This window comes from Nestor notabilis, unplaced genomic scaffold (assembly GCF_000696875.1).
Source record: "Nestor notabilis isolate BGI_N333 unplaced genomic scaffold, ASM69687v1 scaffold14447, whole genome shotgun sequence".
In the NCBI taxonomy this organism is placed as follows: Eukaryota; Metazoa; Chordata; class Aves; order Psittaciformes; family Psittacidae; genus Nestor; species Nestor notabilis.
This window is the reverse complement of record NW_009937907.1, coordinates 6098-25839: the sequence shown is the minus strand read 5'-3', so window position 1 is coordinate 25839 and position 19742 is coordinate 6098. Positions and strand designations below refer to the sequence as shown.

The 19742-nt window shown below is 38.2% G+C and overlaps 1 protein-coding gene across 1 annotated transcript; it reads left to right on the top strand.

The window, feature by feature from the left end:
- The first annotated feature begins 3407 nt into the window (after nucleotides 1-3407).
- On the top strand, nucleotides 3408-17562 carry TTLL1 (tubulin tyrosine ligase-like family, member 1). The gene is made up of 9 exons (XM_010019066.1): nucleotides 3408-3542; nucleotides 5568-5776; nucleotides 7553-7733; nucleotides 8777-8911; nucleotides 9077-9185; nucleotides 12527-12670; nucleotides 14467-14553; nucleotides 15730-15893; nucleotides 17433-17562. Exons 1-9 carry the CDS (start codon nucleotides 3430-3432, stop codon nucleotides 17560-17562), a joined length of 1272 nt encoding a protein of 423 aa, XP_010017368.1. The 5' UTR covers nucleotides 3408-3429.
- Nucleotides 17563-19742: the final 2180 nt, after the last annotated feature.

Below are 19742 nucleotides of genomic sequence, written 5' to 3'. Positions count from 1 at the left end.
TTCTATTCCAAGCTGACTAATCCCTGAACTTCTAAATCCACAACAAGCTGGTGTGTGATACTAGTGAGTCACTGATGATGAATCATGCATATTTCAGTGCAAATAAGTGGATCCCTTTGTTTAATTTATTTTTGTTTTGGTAGTATCTGGAGGGCCTACAGAAAGATCATGACCTTGTAGAGCCAGGTGTTGTAAAAGCACACACAAAAAGACAGACCCTGAACCTTCATACACTTTTTTAAAATCTGTCTATTTAAGCTTGATTTCAACTTGTTTTATCAAAATGAATAAGTAAAAGTGTGTCTAAAACTCTTTAATATTGAAGTTTAATAGTAAACATTTTTGCCTTGTGGAATTTGGCAATTTATGTAGTCTAGGAAGGAGAAGGTGAGAGCACTATACAATGGGCTATGCCTCCCAGGAAGAGAGGAATCACAGGGCTGTTAGCTTACTGGCAAATGTACATCTCCATATGTAGTCCTGGAAATTGAAGACCCCTTGAATTCCAGCTCAATATCTTAGTTGCAGAAATTGTATTAACTACATTAATCACTTACTTCCATTAATTACACCACTACATTAGTAAAGGTGATTTGAAGTTTTGATTGTCTTTTCAATGGAAAATTATATGTAGAAGGAACAGTAGGTGGTGTTACATGTGTGTGTATCTGCTGTCTTCCAATCCCTTGCATGGCAGTTTTTGTCCTTGGGAGAGGGGTATGCCAAAGAATCTGCTTTTGGCTTAACGAGATTTTCTGCTGAATTAGCACTTCTCTGCAGTTGATTTCTGTCAAACATAACTATGAAGATTCAGTAGGCTGCAATTATAAAAGTAATTTGTGAAATGAACTGCAGAAAGACTAAGCAGCAGCATTGAAACTGCTTATGAGAGCTTTAGCAGTTGTTAACATTTGCTCATGAATATATGTTAGCTTGCTTAATAGTTACATATTAATCAGGCCTAGATCCTAGGAGACTGGGCTTCACCACTTAATTAGAGATGGGGCAGATACATTGATGTCCACATCAACGGGATTGTAGGATTTTGGCTCTAGATTATGTATGCACAAAGGATGACATGCTTCAATTCATGCTGCTTCGCCCCCATCTTCATTGGTATTGCATTAATGCACAAGTTAAGATGATATGAAGGTTATGTCATCAAACAGCCCTGTAGAGGAGAGTGCAAGTGGGTAAGTGCCTGCTGCTTTCAGAAAGCTTCAGCCTGCGCTTCAGAGAGGTCGCAGTTGTGGGTGCTGGGCTTGTGCGCAATTCTCCTTCAGTGCATTTGTTCTGCATTCCCACCTTGCTAGATTTGGCTGTCTTTCTCAAACAAAAAGGGCAAGGTATATGTATATATATTACATATATAAGGTGTGTGTGTATATATATAAAATACAGTATATCAGAGGATTGACAAAAGTCACTCAAGCCCCCAGAACAAGACAGACATTAATAAACCAAAGTGAGTTGAGCGGGGGGTTACCAAGATGGTCAGGGGTCTGAAGCACTTGTCTGGTGAGGAGAAGCTGGGCAACTCTGTTTCTTCAGCCTGGAGAAGAGGTGGCTCTGGGGTGACCTAATAGCAGCCTGCCTGTACCTGTGAGGAGGTTATAAAAAGGTCATATCCAGGCTCTTTAGCAGGATGAAGGCTGGGAAGATGAGAGGCATCAAGCATAAGCTGAAAGAAGAGAGTTTCAGAATATATGGAACAATACATGAGGGGGAAAAAAAAAGCCACCTTTTCCCCATGAAGCCAATCAAGCAGTGAGACAGGATGCCTAGAGAAGCTATGCTATCTCCATCTTTGGGAGTTTTCCGAATGTGGCTGGATAAAGCTCTGAGCAACCTGTTTTGACCTCAGAGCTAACCCAGCATTGAGCAGGAGGCTTGACAAGAGACCTCCTGAAGTCCCTTCAGGCAATCCTGCAGTCCTAACATGAAAGGCTGATCTGGACATGTGAGAGATCTGTTGTAGAAAGTGACACCTAGGTGTCATGAATTGAAATGCAGTTTATAAGCACTGTTCTAACAACCTTAAATTTGTGTAAATCCTGCTGTCAGGAGTTTAATCATAGAATGGTTTGAGGTGGAAGGGACCTTGAAGACAATCTAGTTCCAACCCTCCTGCCTTGGGCAGGCACACCTTCCACTAGAACACATTGGTCAAAGCCCCGTCCAGCCTGGCCTTGAAATAAACCCTGTTTGCAATGCAGCCTTTTCCAAACAAGTCTGTCTGGCAGTCTCCAGCATTTCACCTCTATTTCACTGGCCGCATTTCCCACCTTTCAGCCCCTTGGCCTGCGGAGGTACCTTTTCCCAAGCAGAGCAGGCAGGCAGGGTCCCCAGTGCCCACCTATGGCGCTGCTAATGATATCAATTTATCCATATTCCCCCACCCCACTAGTTTTCTTTTTTTCCTACAGTCATGAAATGATCCATGTGAACTGTCCTACTTCAAAATAAAGCAAAAAGGTATATGTATGTAAATCTTGGTTAGACATCATAGAATCACAGACTGGTTGAAAGAGACCTTAAAGATCATCTAATTCCAACTCCCCTGCCAGAGGCAGGGACACCCTCCACTAGAGCAAGTTGCTCCAAAACCTGCCCAACCTGGCCTTAAACACTGCCAGGGATGGGGCAGCCACAGCTTCTCTGGGCAGCCTGTGCCAGGGCCTCAGCACCCTCACAGCAAAGAATTTTTTCGTAATATCTAATGGAAATCTCCCCTCTTTCAGTTTAAAGCCATTCCCCCTTGTCCTGTGCCTACATGGCCTTGTAAAAACTCCCTTTCCAGATTTCTTGTAGGCCCCTTTAGGTATGGGAAGACTGTTACAGGGTCCTTCCAGAGCCTTTTCCAGGCTGAACAAGCCCAGCTCTCTCAGCCTGTCATCATAGGAGAGGTGCTTCAGCCTTCTCATCAACTTTGTGGCCTCCTCTGGACTCGCTTGAGCAGGTCTGTGTCCCTCCTGTGTTGGGAGTCCAAGAGCTGTTTGTGCTCTGTGCTTGGTTCTGTAAACATTACCGAGTAAGTGTACAACAGTGATTTCTGACATTAGTGTCTTTAGAGGGAGATGTGAGTTGCGTGCCCATTCAGAAAAGGTGGATTGGCTGGGGAGTGTGAAGGGTCCTTGTAACTAGTGTCCTTGTTTGCAGTTGTCCAGTTCACAAATGCAGGGTTTCAGTCCTGTTATTTTCCTTGATTTTTAATTTAATTTACTACTTCTGTCTTATGTTAAAGTGCTTTCTAGATGCCACTTTGGAGGGTTTCAAAACATGGCTGGATAAAGCTCTGAGCGACCTGGTCTGACCTTTCTAGATGCTACTTTTCATCCACTTTGACCTTCCTGGTTTGTGTTCTCCCCTGTTTTCAACTTCACATCTTTAAACTTTTCTTTACTAATAGGTTGATTCTGTTTTAGGATAATGGCAGGAAAAGTAAAGTGGGTAACTGACATAGAAAAATCTGTTCTAATAAACAACTTTGAAAAAAGAGGCTGGATTCAGGTGGCAGAAAATGAAGACTGGAATTTTTATTGGTAAGTACATTAAAAATACAAATTTCTAGTTTTGTGAAGCATTTATTATCTTATGTTAATATCATTAATATAACAAAATGCATGTTGAAAAGTGAAAGATACAGAAATTGTAATTGATTTACTGCAGTGCTCCTAAGAGTGTAACATTGTTTCTGTAATTTCTCAGGCTATCACTAGTCTTCTGTTCAGATTTGCATTGATAGACTCCTATATCTGTGCAGGCCTCCTAAAGTCATCGGGGTTCCCCTGGGTAGAAGGTGCCATCTGCATGGATCTGTTCCCATGCTACTCATCTCATGAATCTTTGCAGTTTGACAAAAGTTTAGTCAAGGAGTGGGAAGTCAGTGACCTAGCAAGATATTGATCACTTCTGGGAATGCCAGTTGTGCAAAGCCCAGGGAAAAGGCTGTGCTCAGTGTTTTTTGAACTGTGATACTTGATTTTACTTGATTTTGGGATTTTTTTGTGTGCAGTAAGCAGAATTTTTCCTTTGCTGTTGGAGGAGATTTGTGGCCTGAGGGGAATCTTCGAATGTATCGTTTCCCAAAATTTTCTGGCAACACATCATAAACAAAATAATCCAGGAGTACACAGTTCCAATATATGATTAAATATTCTTTTATCCATATAATGGAGGCTTGTCCTGTTACCAGAGTCCAGGCTTCTATAATAAAGGCCTTGAGAACTGTACTTCTCCTTCATGATAAGGATTTATATGAAGACTAGTTATTCAACATTTCAATACTGAGAGTGAACGTGAAATTAAGTCAGAATAATTGTGAAAGGAGGAGAGTAAAAAATCTAGCTTCTTTTTTGCCATTTGTGTAATATAAGACCATAAAATGCTATCCTAGAATGCAGTAGTCTATTAATTGGCAGAAACAGTACGCTGTACGTAAACCAAACAATTGATATTGTCCCTTTCAGATATGACAGAATGGCGGTTTGTGCTGCCAAGTGTACGCTTTGTGAACCACTTATTCAAATGGGCAGGAATCTAGTAATCTGCTCATGCTTTTGGAATGTGATTGGGAGGGAGTGGTAGAACAGGACACTCGTGGAAACTGTTGTGTGAATGGTTGTTTTGTTTTGTTTATTCTTCCTGAAAGGATAACGTAGCAGATTGATAGCATTCAAAAAATATTCTGAAATTTCCAATATGAGACATGCAATAAAACTTTTCTTGTATCTATAGTCCCGCTCTTGTCTTCTGTGAAAAATGAAGTAGATAACTGATTTGATGGCATTGTCACTGCAGCCCCTGATCTGGCGTTTATGGTGGTTTTAGCAAGATCTCTGCATCACTGTTTTCAATTCATATGCTTGACAATGTGAATAGCAAGGTAGTCAGTAGGAGGTTGGTTTTGTGGCTTTTTTTTTTTAAGAGGAAAACTGAGTTTCCAGGAAGAGAAGTAACAGATTTAGAATGTTGCTTCTGTAGCACTTGGGTGTGTGTTAGCCATTTTTGAGTCCTTCTGGGGCTTAACCTGCTATCAACAAGCCAGAGTCCAGTAGGGCCAAGTTGTCATCTTCCTTTCCTCTCTTTTTGTGCCAATTTTAGTAGTAGTAAAGGGATCAATAAAACCTCTGGCAGGATTTTTCTAATAGAAGTTCAGCACATGTTGCTTTGCCACTGCAGCAAGGTATTAGAGTATAAAGAAAAATAAGAGAGAAAAGTTGAAGTGTATGTAACAAAAAAAACCAAAACAAACAAAAAAATCAACTTTTTCATGCTGAATTGTGTTTCTTGGGTAATGGGTTTAAACTTAAACAGGGGAAGTTCAGGTTAGATATAAGGAAAAAGTTCTTCACTGTGAGGCGCTGGAAAAGGTTGCCCAGAGAAGTGGTAAATGCTCCATCCCTGGCAGTGTTCAAGGCCAGGTTGTACAGGGCCTTGGGCGACATGGTCTAGGGTGAGGTGTCCCTGCCCATGGCAGGGGGGTTGGAACTAGATCTTAAGGTCCTTTCCAACCCAAACTGTTGTATGGTTCTGTGAAGTCATTTGGCATCTGTCTTTGCTTTCAGGATGAGCGTACAAACAATCAGAAATGTTTTCAGTGTGGAAACTGGTTACCGCCTCTCTGATGACCAGATTGTCAATCATTTCCCAAACCACTATGAACTGACCAGAAAAGATTTGATGGTGAAGAATATCAAGCGATACAGGAAAGAACTTGAGAAAGAAGGAAGTCCTCTTGCAGAAAAGGATGAAAATGGGAAATATATTTATTTGGGTATGTGGTTCTCATTGTCAGCATTAATCATTTTTCCTGTGTAGTCAGTAACCTGAGCTAGCTTTTCTGTGCCAAAAGCACTGAACCTCTGAAGTGTTAGACCTTTAAAATTACTATCTTGAAATGCTCTGTCCCTGTCAATGAGTAAAGTGCACTTTGTCCTAAAATTGTTTGCTCTATTCTGCAAACTTTACAGCCTTTTCTGTCTGTCTTCTCCTCCTTTTCCCTCCCCTCAAGCCTGAATTAGAGCAGAAGGAAGCAGAGAATAGGTAAAGTGATAAAAACAGTAGTAGTGAATATTTCATAAGAAATACTGTATTTTCAAAGCTTTTCACAATCTTTCCTTTGAAGGAAAATAGCTAATATTTTACAAATTGAGAGGAATAGAGGGGATGCCACTTGCTCAGGATCTTAGTTGAAATTAGAGAAAAAGTAGGAATAAAAGACTGAACATTTCTGTTTTCCTGTTGTGTTACCAGAGCACTAAGGCCCAATTCCTCCATTGTGTACTTGCTAGTATTCAGCAGTACTCAGAGGAGCACAAATCCAGTTTGTGTGCATGGAGGTTGTATTAGACTTTGTTTTGTGGGTAATAGGGTCTTTAAAGAAGACTGAATTTAACAGTGCAGCATTAGCTGAAGCAACATTGGATGAAGTAATAATGAAATCGCTATTTTTAAGTGTAAGGGTACAGAAATAGATCTGTAACTAGGCTTTTTGTGGCTGGGGGGAGTCTAGGGGAGGGGTGGGTTGGTTGGGTTTTTGTTGAATTTGTTTTGTTTTAAATAATTTTGAAGAGGGAAAATCGTGGGATTAAGGTACTCTGCAATAAGATTAGTGGTGAAACCAAAGAACTCTGGAACTTCATATGAGACGGGGCTGTAGTTTAATTCAAAAGTGAAAAAGCATTATCTGAATATCTTATACTGGAGCAAAAACTAAAATAAACTTTTGCAGAGAGACTCTGAACAGAACAGGATGAACAAACTCTTCAGAGGAGAAATTTGGGGAAAGTTGGAAAACAAGGAATGACTGCCAGGAAATTAAACAAACAAAAACCAAACCATCAATAGATCAGGAATGAGGGGAGTGAAGTTGTTTTGGAGGTCAGAATGCACTGGAGTGAAACAGAAATGGGGATACATTGAGCTGATTTACATCCTGGGAAAGTAAAAGGAAAGCACTGTTCATCCCTGAAAAAGAGCAGCAGTTCTGTGTGTATGGAAGTGAAGATAATCTGGCAGCAAAAAGCAACAAATGCTTTTCTTTAGATTTCAGTAAACGTGGTAATACTGATTTTGGGAGCAAGTAAGTGACTAATGGGAGTTACAGGGAAATAAAAATTATCTCATCCAAAGAAGAAGCAACATCAGCATTCACATGTTTGGTGCACAGGGAATGGTAAGGTGGTTAGTGGAATGGTAAAAGCTGACATAGGGAATTGAAAAAGTTTGATGAAGTTAAGTTGGAATGTTATGTAGTACTCTAATTTCACAGCAGATAAACAGAAAAAGAAAATTAATTCATGTGAATTAAAATCTATTTAGCTGAAGTTAGCAGCAATATTTTGCAATTGGTTGTTTAAGTAAAAACCTAAACCTAGAATTTCAATGAGAGAAAAGTCAACGTACGTCTTAATGAAGCTGGATTGTGCTAGACTGGGAAACTGAAAATACAGAAATGATGGGGATTTTTTAGTCTCTGTGTGTCAATAGCCTTATCAGAAACAGTGTCCTTAATTGTGCACCTTATGTGGGTTTTTTTTCCTTCACTCAGATTTTGTTCCTGTTACTTTTATGCTTCCGGCCGATTATAATCTCTTTGTAGAAGAATTTAGAAAAAATCCTTCCAGCACTTGGATTATGAAACCTTGTGGCAAAGCTCAAGGAAAAGGAATATTTCTGATCAATAAACTCTCCCAAATTAAAAAATGGTCTCGAGATAGCAAAACATCTTCGTAAGTTCTTAAAACCCAAACCCTTTACTATACTTTCTGTAATCAGGTGAACCACATCGACATGCTAATTGTGTGATGCATGGGAAAAGTATTCCATTAGTATTGCTTTGTTATTATATAGTTAGTTTTGCATTTAATCTCAGTTGTTATCTGACTTCCTCCTTCAAGCAGGTTTTAATATGATTTGTTTTGGTATGAGGAGGTACAAAGCACTGTTCAATTAACTATTCTTTATAAAAATGCTTTCAGTGTTGTTGGGGAAAAAATTGTTCTGCTTCATGGTATTAAATAGCAGAAAACAAGAGAAAAATCTTTCCCTAAGCAATTTCAGTAATTATTAAATACATATTAAATAACTTTTTTAATTAGTACAAAAGAAGAGTGCATTTATATGAAATACGTTATCCATTTGGAGCACAAAAATATTGGTGATCTACTTCTAAATGGATGAAACAGGTCAGCAGTCTGTGTTTTTCTCTGACTAGTAAAGGTTTTGATCACACAGCTAATGTTGATTTTTTTCCTGTTATAAAGTGACTGGTTGACTATCACTCAAGTCTTTCCCCAACCCTTTTGACTTGGAATCTGAAGAATGTCACAATCTGAAAGTTATCTTAGCTTTTCACAGTGGTTTGCCAATGCACACCAAGCATAAATACAAATGTTCTATAAGACCTTGGCTAATGAAGGTAATGTACTACGTACTGTTTGCTTGTCTGAACCATGGCAAGCTCTAAATGTTCTCCAGGAAAAGACTAGCTCATGGAGCTACATTCTGCAGGGCTCAGTCAGCTACCCTGTTAACTTTGAAACTGAGTTTAAATGGTTAATTGATCTTGGTCATCTGCATAGTATTTTTAATGTTTTTTGGTGTATATAATACCTGATGCCAAGTGTGTATTATTAACCACTACAGCTTTATGCATTATACATGCAAAAGATGCAAGATTTCAGCCGATGTACGGACTACTAAAGAAGAAAAAGACTTACCAGATCATATCATTGCAATTATCACATTCTGAAACATGATTTGTGTTTTTCAGGTTTGTATCTCAGTCTTCCAAAGAAGCCTATGTGATTTCTCTCTATATCAACAATCCATTACTTATTGGTGGAAAGAAATTTGATCTTCGTCTATATGTTTTAGTATCTACGTATCGTCCACTGAGATGTTACATGTAAGATTGTGTGTGTTTGTATTTTATTTTGAGAGAACATTTAATGTAGTCAAATAAGGTTGTGCTGGTTGCACAAAGAAGTTTAATATGCATGGTATCCTAGGATGCTCTTTTCCTGATTTCCTGTTGGGGTTTAATACATTTTAATGACTTCTTGCATTTAAGGTATAAACTTGGATTTTGCCGGTTTTGCACAGTAAAATACACACCAAGTACAAGTGAACTGGATAACATGTTCGTACATCTTACAAATGTTGCCATTCAGAAACATGGGGTAAGTGTACTTAGGTGCTCTTTTGTAGCAAAACTAGTTTTCTTAAATTGTCCCAAAAACTTCAAATAAAAAGGTTTTATTTGTCATATTCTTCATCATCTTGCAATTAAAATACTTCAACTTGAACTTCTAAATAAATAAATTTTAGAAGACTGCAGATAGAAAGTATGCAAGATAAGGAGTTGCAGCCCCATAATAGGCTAGGATGTCTTCAGTATTGACTTGCACTAGTTGAAAGCAGGGGTTTTCTTCCAAGTCTCCTGTCATTTAAATGCTAATATGCTCATTTAGGAATTGATTCTGTGAGCAGTGGAATTAATGAAGCCTGGTTCCTGTAGATTTGTATTTTATAATAGCACTTTAATATCGCCTTCCTGATCTCCCCTTCCTGCTCTTTCTCTCCCATGAGGTTATTCAGCTTTCCTATTTCCAGCACTTACTCATCACAATACTTTCCAGCTTCTTCCTATGTTTTCCCTGCTCTGCCCACTACCACCCACCTCCCTGCCTTCATTCTCTGGTTAACAAAGGGAATGTGCAGTTGGGAGCTTGGAGATGGATGTTTGCTGCCTGGCCAGGTGGTGTCTTCCTCCTGAATGGACAAAGATGGAGTTCTGCCTGCAGAACTATTCTGTCGTGTAATTTGCCATTGACGTTCATAAAACACGTGGAAACCTGATAGCTTTGACAGCACTTCCTTATGTCACAATAGGCTGAAATTCACCGGTGGGAGGAAAGGCCAGTGGGTCAGGGGGGACATGCACAAATGGGCATACACTGTTGCTGCCCAAGCCTTGTTTCTTGAGGGAATCCACTTGATGATGATGACTGTCCCTTTTGCATTTTTAGCGGATGTCCATGATTTATAGACCATGTGTCTGTTACAGTAATTAAAACTTTACTGTTGCACTTCCTAATTTCATAGTTTTTAGTTTAAGAGTATGGAAAATAAATGTGTATGTACATACACACACGCGTACACTCATGCATATATATTCATGTGTGCATACACAAACACTCACAAGATACATTTAATGTATCTTAAATTGCAACCTTGCTAAATGTGCTGTGCCTGTTATTGTTCTGTAAGACGTGCAGCATAACAGGATTGCTTTTATGTGGACATTCTGTAGAACCATAGAATCAACTCAAGTCCAACCATTACCCCAGGACTGCCAAGTCCACCACTAAACCATGTCACTAACAGCCTCATCTATATGTTTTTTGAACACTTCCACGGACATGTCACTTGTGGTGGTAGTTATAAACCAGGGTAAGTGTCAAAATGTGGCATTTTTCAGTACTACAAACATTTTCTTGCTCAGGTGCTGGTTTGTGAAGTGCTTCAAACACATTATGGTTCTGACAGGGCACACTGGGAATTGCTTGTGGTGAAAGCATACCCTGTACAATTTAGAGCATAAATCATGGTGCTGTTTGCAGTAGTAGTGAAGAGGTGAGGCATGTGATATGTTGCCTATCCCTATTATTACACATCCTTTCATCTTCCCTACCATTTAAATAATGGTCTTCAAGATTTCTCCCATATAAAAGTAGAGGTGAAAGTAGTGGTGAGGTTACCTGAAGAAGAGACAACAGAAGTGGGTATAGAAGTAGCAGCTTAAAAATGTAGAGTCATTACTAGAATATTTGAAAAACTGTATAATTCCTGAACTACTAATATCTGTTGAGTTTTGTAGAAAGAAGTGAGAGAAGTTTAATGTAAAGCCACTCTATCCGTTCTATGTTCCCCAGCATTTTAAACTTGTCTAACTTTGGAGACACTTAGGCTGTACAGTTTTAGAAGAAGAACCTAATTTGAACTGCCAAGTAATTTATCAAAATCGTTATGTGGTCTAGAAAAACTCTTTACGTTCTAGCTGTTAATCTCTGCGCTAAGCCCTACGTGAATCAGAGTTCCAGTGTGTTTGTACCCTACTAAGTAATGGGAAAACATCCCTAATTTGAAAAATGTACAAGTCAATATTGGGAGAGGGAAATCATAAATGCAAGAAGGAGGGTAAATCACTATACCCATTATAATGTTTGTACTGGAAAATACAGTTCTAGGTTATTATTTGCTGCATGTGCAATGCAAACAAAGCAACAGTAATTCTACATAATAATTTTCATTTAGTGACCTTCTGCATAGCCTGCAATACTCTAATATTTTTAATTAAGCAGCTGTGATTGTGTAAGGCTCTACCCATTTGCAATCTATTTTGATTTGAGTACTTGTTCTGCAATGCAAAGAAGGTTGAAACTTTGATCTCTGGAATCTGCTCTCAAGACATTTTTTCCACGCAGCAAGTCCTGAGAACCATGTTTGAGGTCTTTATTTGTACAGTCCAGTTTTCCAAATGTACTAAGGGGGGAGCTGTAGAAAAGCCTAAGAATAGATAGAGGTTTCTCTGACCTCATCTTAGAGGACCACAGATTTTGCTCCTCTGAGAACTGTTCTCTGCATTGTGTTTTATAATTTAGCAGGCATACAATCATTAATCGTTACAAATGCTCTGAGGAGAACCTTTTTAAAGGGGCAAAGCATTTGTCCTGAGAGTTATACGAGGGCTGAACGCGTGACTTTCCATCAGTAAGAACACTCTCAGTTTGTTCTTGTCTTTCCATTTAAAGAGAATGTAATGCAGAGCATTGATAGCCTTTGAAAAGACAAATATAAAGTAACCTCCTTTTCCCCCTGTTCTGTTTCAGTAGCACATAGTAGTTTTTTCTATATCAAAATACTGAACTACTTGAAAAGTTAATGTTTAAAAATAATTCAGGTCATTTCACAGTCTTCTTGAATGTAACTGGTGTTGGTAGCACCATTAAGATAATACCATGGTTGCCTTTGGGGAAACAGACAAGTCACATTTTAAATGAATAAACAGAGATAAGCACTTTCAAGTGCTCCATTTTAAAACAGCTTACTTCAGTGAAATTTGGCTATTGCTCACTTAATTATTTCTCCCTTATCCCAGAGGAGGAAAAAGTTCAATTCTTTCCTTTCACATTTTAAAACCTATATTTCCAAATCATAAATTATGTTTTACTATAAAGCTGTCAAAGTACCAGTTGGTTTCTTTCTCCAAAGAAAGATTTATTACTTGATTTGCAATGTGTGATATAAACATATACAGCTATAGTAAAATCAGTTGTTTATACAGAGGGCAGTTCAAAGTAAAGCTGAAGTCTTAATAAAGCTGTAGAGTAAAAATTACTGGCTGAGTTTGTTTTTAGAGCAGTACTTGTATGTAAGTGTAAGTGGGCTCTTGTGCATGAAACAAAACTGCAGAACAACTTCAAAATCTTAAGACTGAGCTAACTCCTTTACTTGTCAGGATGATTACAATCATATCCATGGAGGCAAGTGGACAGTGAGTAACTTACGCCTGTATCTGGAGAGCACTCGTGGAAAGGAAGTCACAAACAAATTATTTGATGAAATTCACTGGATAATTGTGCAGTCACTGAAGGCTGTTGCGGTGAGTACTGTTCCTGGAATGCTGCCAGCAACGGCATTACGGCTGCAGGCTTCTCGTAACCATGAAAGTGAGTTTGCCATCAAAACCCCTAAAATCTTTTTCCTGCTATTTGAGTGATGGTGTTGATGCTGATTTCTGCAATTCTGTTATTTTTTGACTTCTCTGAGTGGACTTGAATTTTGGGTGAGTGGGTGAGCTGTCTGTGCATACTGAAGAAGTGAATGAATCTCTTTCCTTGAGGGCTCTGTGAACTATTTAATATGACTTGATAGTGCCCTTGTGAATAGTATTAAGCTCTGCCAAGGCACGTGACGTCATTTCAGCAATAACAAATGTGTCAAAGAAAAAATAGCTCTGGAGGACAATTTGTTAAAGCAAACATAAGGCTTTTAGTTCAGCAGAGTTGCATAACTTACTTTCACCTCACGAGTCACATAGTTATCATGAACACTTACTTAAAAGCCAATCCTCTGCTTAAGTGGCTTTCTAGTGTTTGGGTAATATCCCGTGATTACAGTAGAGAGCAGGTATCTCTCTGTGGGTCAGCTGGGGTGACTGAAGAGCTCGCCGGTCTCAAGGACTGCCCTGTTCCCAAGTGCATGGTCCTGTCATCTCTTTTGGGTTGGTCCTGGCACCGTCTTGAGCTGAATCAGCTCACTCGCCCAGCTGACAATTATTATATTGCTTTATTGATGGGTTAGTACTGTGCCAGTGTAATAAGCTGAATTGCTTCACTAAAGGACCAGCTGAACACCAGAATCAGCGCAAGAAAGAAGGGCAGGTTGTGAAGCTAGGATCAGTGGGAGGTGGGGAGGAATGGTTCAACTCACCCTCTGCTGTGTGATCATATTTGAAACCAGATGTGAGAAGAAAAGGGACTTAATCCAAATGTTAGAAGAAGCTTGAAAGAGAAGAGGAAAAAGTGCTGAGAATTATTGAGCATGAAATATTTTGCTCCTCTGTCTTTCTGACAATGGCAGTTGTAATGAGAGATGCTTGAGGAACAAGTCCCTTTCACTCCCTGAGGAATGGAAAAGCTTTCATTATTAGCCTAGGGGAAAACATCTCACTAACCTGTTACAAAGGTTTCTTTAAAAAAGCTAATGAGATTTGCGTAGAAGAAAATTCTTACCATGCACACCACAAATGGTTAGCAGATGCTGGAAAACTACTGATTCTCTAGACGTTGCGCATCCAAGCACAACTTGGTCCTTGCTCTCTCTTGCCTTTCAGGATCATAGTTTACTTGAGCTAATTACAGTTTTTAAATGTATCTGGTAATTGTTTGACCTCAAATTTCTACTCTGCATGGTTATATTAGCAGAGTAAAAGAAATGTGTTTGAATAAGTCTTCTTTTTCTGAAATTTGAATAATTCACAGTTATGCGAAGCCGTGTTATGTAAATGTTAAAACTTCCTGATGCATGTTTCCTGATGCATTCAGGCTTTTAATATTGTTATTACTTTTGCAAAATATGCCAAACGTTTTTTGTTTGCAAACAAAAAAAGAAGCAAACTCTTCTTTTCATAACATAATGGAAAAATAGTATAAGTTAGTACTTGGCATTAATACAGTCATTAAAATCGAAATATTTACTTACAGCTTGGAAAAAATAGGCAATCCTAAACTTACTAGTTAGGAAGCTTGTATTAGAGTAAAACCACTGAAAACTTGTAGAAGATTCATAATGTAGTCACGGTGATTGTAGTGATTTCTAGCAAACAGAGTATGCAATCAGGTTATGTGCTAACTGTTGATTTTAATACATATTGATGTCTTCTTCTCTTTTTTTTAGCCTGTAATGAATAATGATAAACACTGCTTTGAGTGTTATGGATATGACATTATCATTGATGACAAGCTTAAACCATGGCTAATTGAGGTAAAGTTACGTAAAATACAGGGAAAAAACTTCCTTCTCATTTCACAAAGTTTACTAGTTTTAACTAAGTAGATTTCAGTGTAGTCTTTCCTCTTTTGAAAAAATGTCTTTTGTTCCTCAGGTAAGTGGATTAAGAAAAATCATGGAAAGTAAAACAGACCATGTGATGACCAAGCTTGCATGTGCTTTTGTTTCCTGTTTGTTTGGTGTTTCTATTTGTGGATTTCTGTTTTCTCTTTCAAATCCAGTACATCCATGCAATTGGAATTCAGAGGCAGTCTGAGTGGTAGCAGCCCTCTTAGATACTGTATCACTAGCTGGAAAATTGGCATTGGCTCAGCGGAGCATAACATAGAACTTAAGTTTTAAATGCTGTTATGGCCTTAATGTTGCGGATTGTGAAGGAAAAGGGGCAAACAACGGGTAATTGGGATATTTGAAGGGGTTCCCCCCCCACCATACATTTCTCTTTAGTGTATTGACTTCAGATCTGTGTTCAACATACATTTTTGCCAGCTTTCTTCCTTCTCAATCTAACTGACAGTGAAAGTTCAAATGTAAATGGACTTTATTAAAGAAAAAATGTTTGTTATTCTGATACCTCTTCTCCATAATAAATGTGGAACACAAAAGATATGTAAAATGAATCCCAGTTTTAATTAGTACAAGATGCAATGTAGTGCTTTGAATAGAGAGCGTGTATATGTTTCTCCAGCTCACAAGTTAACAGGGGAGAACTTGGATTAAGAACATTAAAAGCTGTTTACCTAGAAGAAACTCACAGGTTCCTGTGTAGAACAGCTGTTGGAGTGAACCAGGCAAACTGTAAGCAACTGAAATCTGTGGGGTTGGTATCTATGTAAGCTTAGAAAATTAAACAAAAATCCATGTGTTGTCTGATTCAGCCTTGTGCATCTAGTCTCAACAAAAATCTTCAGGCTGGCACTGCAGACATTTAGTGGTGTGGGTTTTTGGTTTGTTTTTTTTTTTTTTTTGAGTAAAAAGAGAAATGCCCAGTGGGGGATTCCTTCCAGTGTCTGAGGAACTGAAAGATGTGCTTTGAGACGCTGAGTCTTGATTTCCCAAATAGTATATGTAGTCATCACACATGCTGTTTGGAGAACTATGTACCATGCAAAAAATTGGTGCTGACTGGTTTTTCTTTTCCTTTTGTAGGTTAATGCTTCCCCTTCTCTTACTTCCAGTACCGCTAATGATCGCATCTTGAAGTATAATCTTATTAATGACACACTTAACATTGCTGTGCCTAATGGGGAAATTCCAGACTGTAAGTGGAATAAATCTCCACCAAAAGAAGTTCTTGGCAATTATGAAGTCTTGTAAGTTTTATCAATGTTCTGTATAAATGCAAATGTTTTCCAGTCACCTCACTTTTTTAATGTATAATGTAGACCATAGAGATAAGATGAACTTCATTCTTTTGTGAAAAAATGGGCACAAAGTACTACTTCGGTTTTTTGGAGCTTCAGTAGACATGTTGGAGGTGGGAGTGCATTAAAGCAGAGCTGCCTTGCCTCTTCGCCAAAGGGAATGTCACTTTTCTACACCTTCTGAGCTTTCAGCAGCTGGATTTGAGGGATAGAGGCTAAGAGAGTGTTTGTCTTTTACATGTGTAGAACTTCAGTTGTATTGAATGTAATATGTAGATGGTAGTTAAATTGATATAATAGCTATTTGATACAATTTTTCTCTCACTTCATAGAAAAGACACCTCTTGACTCCTGTAATTCATGGATGTAATAGTAATTAGTTGTCAATTTTGGTTTGTTTTTTTTTTTTTTTAATTCCCTAATCTGGATTACAAAAACAGAAATTAAGGAGACAGAGCTTTATGTTGGACTGTCTGAAGGATTTATCTAGGATTGATTGGTTTTATGCAGAGGAACACTGATTTAAATACCATGTTTTTGATAGTTTCTCGTATTTTTTAAGAAAATATTCAGATAGTTTCTCTGGCATTTGTGGTACAGTTGTTCAGTATGTCAGGAATGTGTTATGTACAGTGGTCCGCTACTTCATACTGATCTTAAATACTCTTTTTATATTCTAGTAAAGACAGTTAAATGCAAGTGTTGTCTGAATTATGACTTAAGTTTGAATGAGTGTTTTATGCATGGTAGCTGTGAATACCTAAACAGTAGTGTAATTAAGTATATGTTATGACTGTTCAATAAAATATTGTAGTATTATCTTTTGATAATTATAATTACGCATCTGTAGCCAATTTCTGCTTGGAATTTGTGTGGCAGCTGAGAGGTAAGTATATATTGAGGTTATCTGAGGCCATAATGGACTTAGATATTTAGGAACTGCTTATCACTGTGGTTAAGTGTTACAAAATGCATGTCATCAGATACATTTAATTTAAGCACAGTTGTTTGTTCACCTCGTTTTTTCTCTACTTGCTCTCTAATGCAACAGTGGAGTTTTTTAACATGGCAGCTAACAATCCTGTTTGAAGCAATAGCTTAAGACTTTATTGAACTGCCAGCAGTCTGATGTTCTGGCTTAACCACAGACTTCTGTAGTGAGGAGAAATACAGAAGTACATGGGAAGTTTCACAAGTATAAAATTTCACAAACTCAGGAGTTTAACCAAGGCTGCCAGATGTTTTGTTTCTTTCAAAAAGTAGCTGAAGATGGTTCAGTTGATCTGTATTGTAACATCATCTGGTAGTGTATTTCCTTGAATAATAGCTGCATGTCAGACTGTGCATTTGTAGAATACAAGCTGTGTGTAGAACAGCTTGTTTTAAATTTCAGTGCTAGATATTAAGCAAAATCAAATATAGAGGACCTACTCTTCTTTGTGTAGTGAATAACAGGACAAGGCATTGAAGGGGTTATCTTATTTTCAGATATGATGAAGAGATGGCACAAAGTGATGGTCCCGATCGTGACTTGCGAAGTCGTCCTGGGCAATCCACTGGAGTAAAAGGAAATCGTGCAAGAGATTCAGGAAAGCCTATACTGACCACCTGGAAGTGATAACAGGAGAAACAGCTGAACTCTTGGTAGGAAGGCATCATGAACAAAATTGCAGGTTTTGAACAGATTCCTCTACTTTGCTGCCTTGCATATGGGAAATACTAAAAGAGGACAATACAACTGTTGAAAAGAAGTGAAACTAACTATCTAAAAGCAGGAAATGTATTAGACATACACTCACTTACTGATTATTCCAATAATTATATATATATATAGTGTGTATGTATATATGATTATTTTGTACATATATACTTTGTATATACTTATATTATCCCAGTAATGATTAAGAACTTTATAAATATGACAACTTAAAACATGCATTCTGAAGGAAACCCCTTGCTGTTCTGGATATAATTTATTTCCTCTGTAGCCTATCCCTAGCTACCTGTAATAAATGACCTGTGGATTCTGTAAATGAGTGGTGTGGTGAGTGTTAATATTGTCACATGAGGGCTTAGATTCTTGCTAGTAGAAGAAAAGAAACTGGAAAAGATAGCAATACATGGACTTGAGGCTGTTGTCAGTTAATGCAGCTAATGTTTTATAATTAGTATTAAGAAATTGAAAAACAATTCTTTGTATGCTGAGTTTTTTGGTTTGGTTTTGGTTTTTTAAATTTCCTTTAAGTGTTTTCAGCTGCTAACTCTTTAAAGGCAGAAGGTTTCATGGGCACAGGGAGTGTTTCAAATGGTATGTTGATGCATTATTTGACTAGCCATTAATTTTTATTTCGAGATGACGCATGTCTGTAGAACACTAGACAGAACGACATACTGTAATAAATCTCATTGCTTGAAGCTGATGAGAAATCCTTATTTGCACCAGAATCTCTTTGCATGTTTGTGCTTGTATGTAGGTACAACATCTGTGTATTTTTGTGTGAACTATAACAAAAATACTGTTGCACATGGTAAGCTATTGCTGGTAGCTATGATAACGAACATTGCGATGATTAGCTACCAAAACGTATAGAGCAAAGTTTAAAAATAGGTATTTCAGTCTTCTAACAGCGTAGCATATAAATAAACTAGTTGGGTGTGTGATTGGCTGTTGCTTCCACTTGCATTTCCAGCAGTTATTGGGCAGTTATTTATAAATGTCAAGGCGCAGTTCTGGCTGACTTTGTTCTCCTTCCCCTCCTCACTGGTTTTTGGTTTTGGTTTTGGTTGGTTTTCTGTTTTTGTTTTTTTTTTGATAGTTGATTATTGTGGAGAGAAAGATAAAGGAGGCTAAGAGTTGCAGATGTCCATGTAACCATAATGCCCTGTAGTCTGGATGCCACCAATGCAGTGATACTCAGTTTGCCTGCCATGGCAGGCCACGTGCTTTGCCCTCCTGTGTGTCAGGCCACTAAAATGCATGCAAAATAAACTTAACCTCTCCCCCAAGTTTTGAGTTTCTCAAACACCTAAAACAGACCACCTGCACCACAAAACATGTGGGTCCTTTTCCTGCCTTTGAAGTTCCTCCTTGGAATAGGGCAGCTGCTCACAGACTAAGGTCTTTGGGACAGTTGCTGCTCATGAGCTCTCAGTTTGAACACCATCTGGCAAGAGCAGTTTGGGGTGGGAGGGGAGGGCATATGTGGGCTGGGCTGACCAATATCCTTACACATGACCCGGGATTCATCCTTGCTATATAGAAGGAAATGTGTAGACTGAATGAGCCACTCAAAGTATAATCCTCATTGTGATTAATCTTGCATGTCCCATTAAAATATCCAAAATCCAATTTATTCTCTGGTCATCAAACTTCTCACTGGCCTCTACAGAAGCATATTCAAGTTGGGTTTTGAAATAAAGCTAAGAACAGATGATTACTGCAGGTCTCATAGATTTTTGTTTGGGTTTTGTGTTTGGTTTGTTTGTTTTTTTTTTAATTCCCAAGTATGAGTCTTGCTTGTATATTTGAACCTTGACAGGTAAGCTGTTGTTAAGTAGACGTGTGGTCAGATATTAAGTAGGAAGTAGTGACAAACTCGGGAACTATGAGTCTGTAGGAAATAGTATTTTGTAGTGGTTATATTTCTTACAAGACAGGCAACACAATAAGGATACTGTGATAGATGGAAAATGGAGCTTTCTCTCACTTCTCTTTAGTAGCTTAGACAAAGGATGTTGTCAGGGACTTGTTCTAGCATAACAGTTGTGCTAGCAAGGATGGTTACAATAGAATGATTA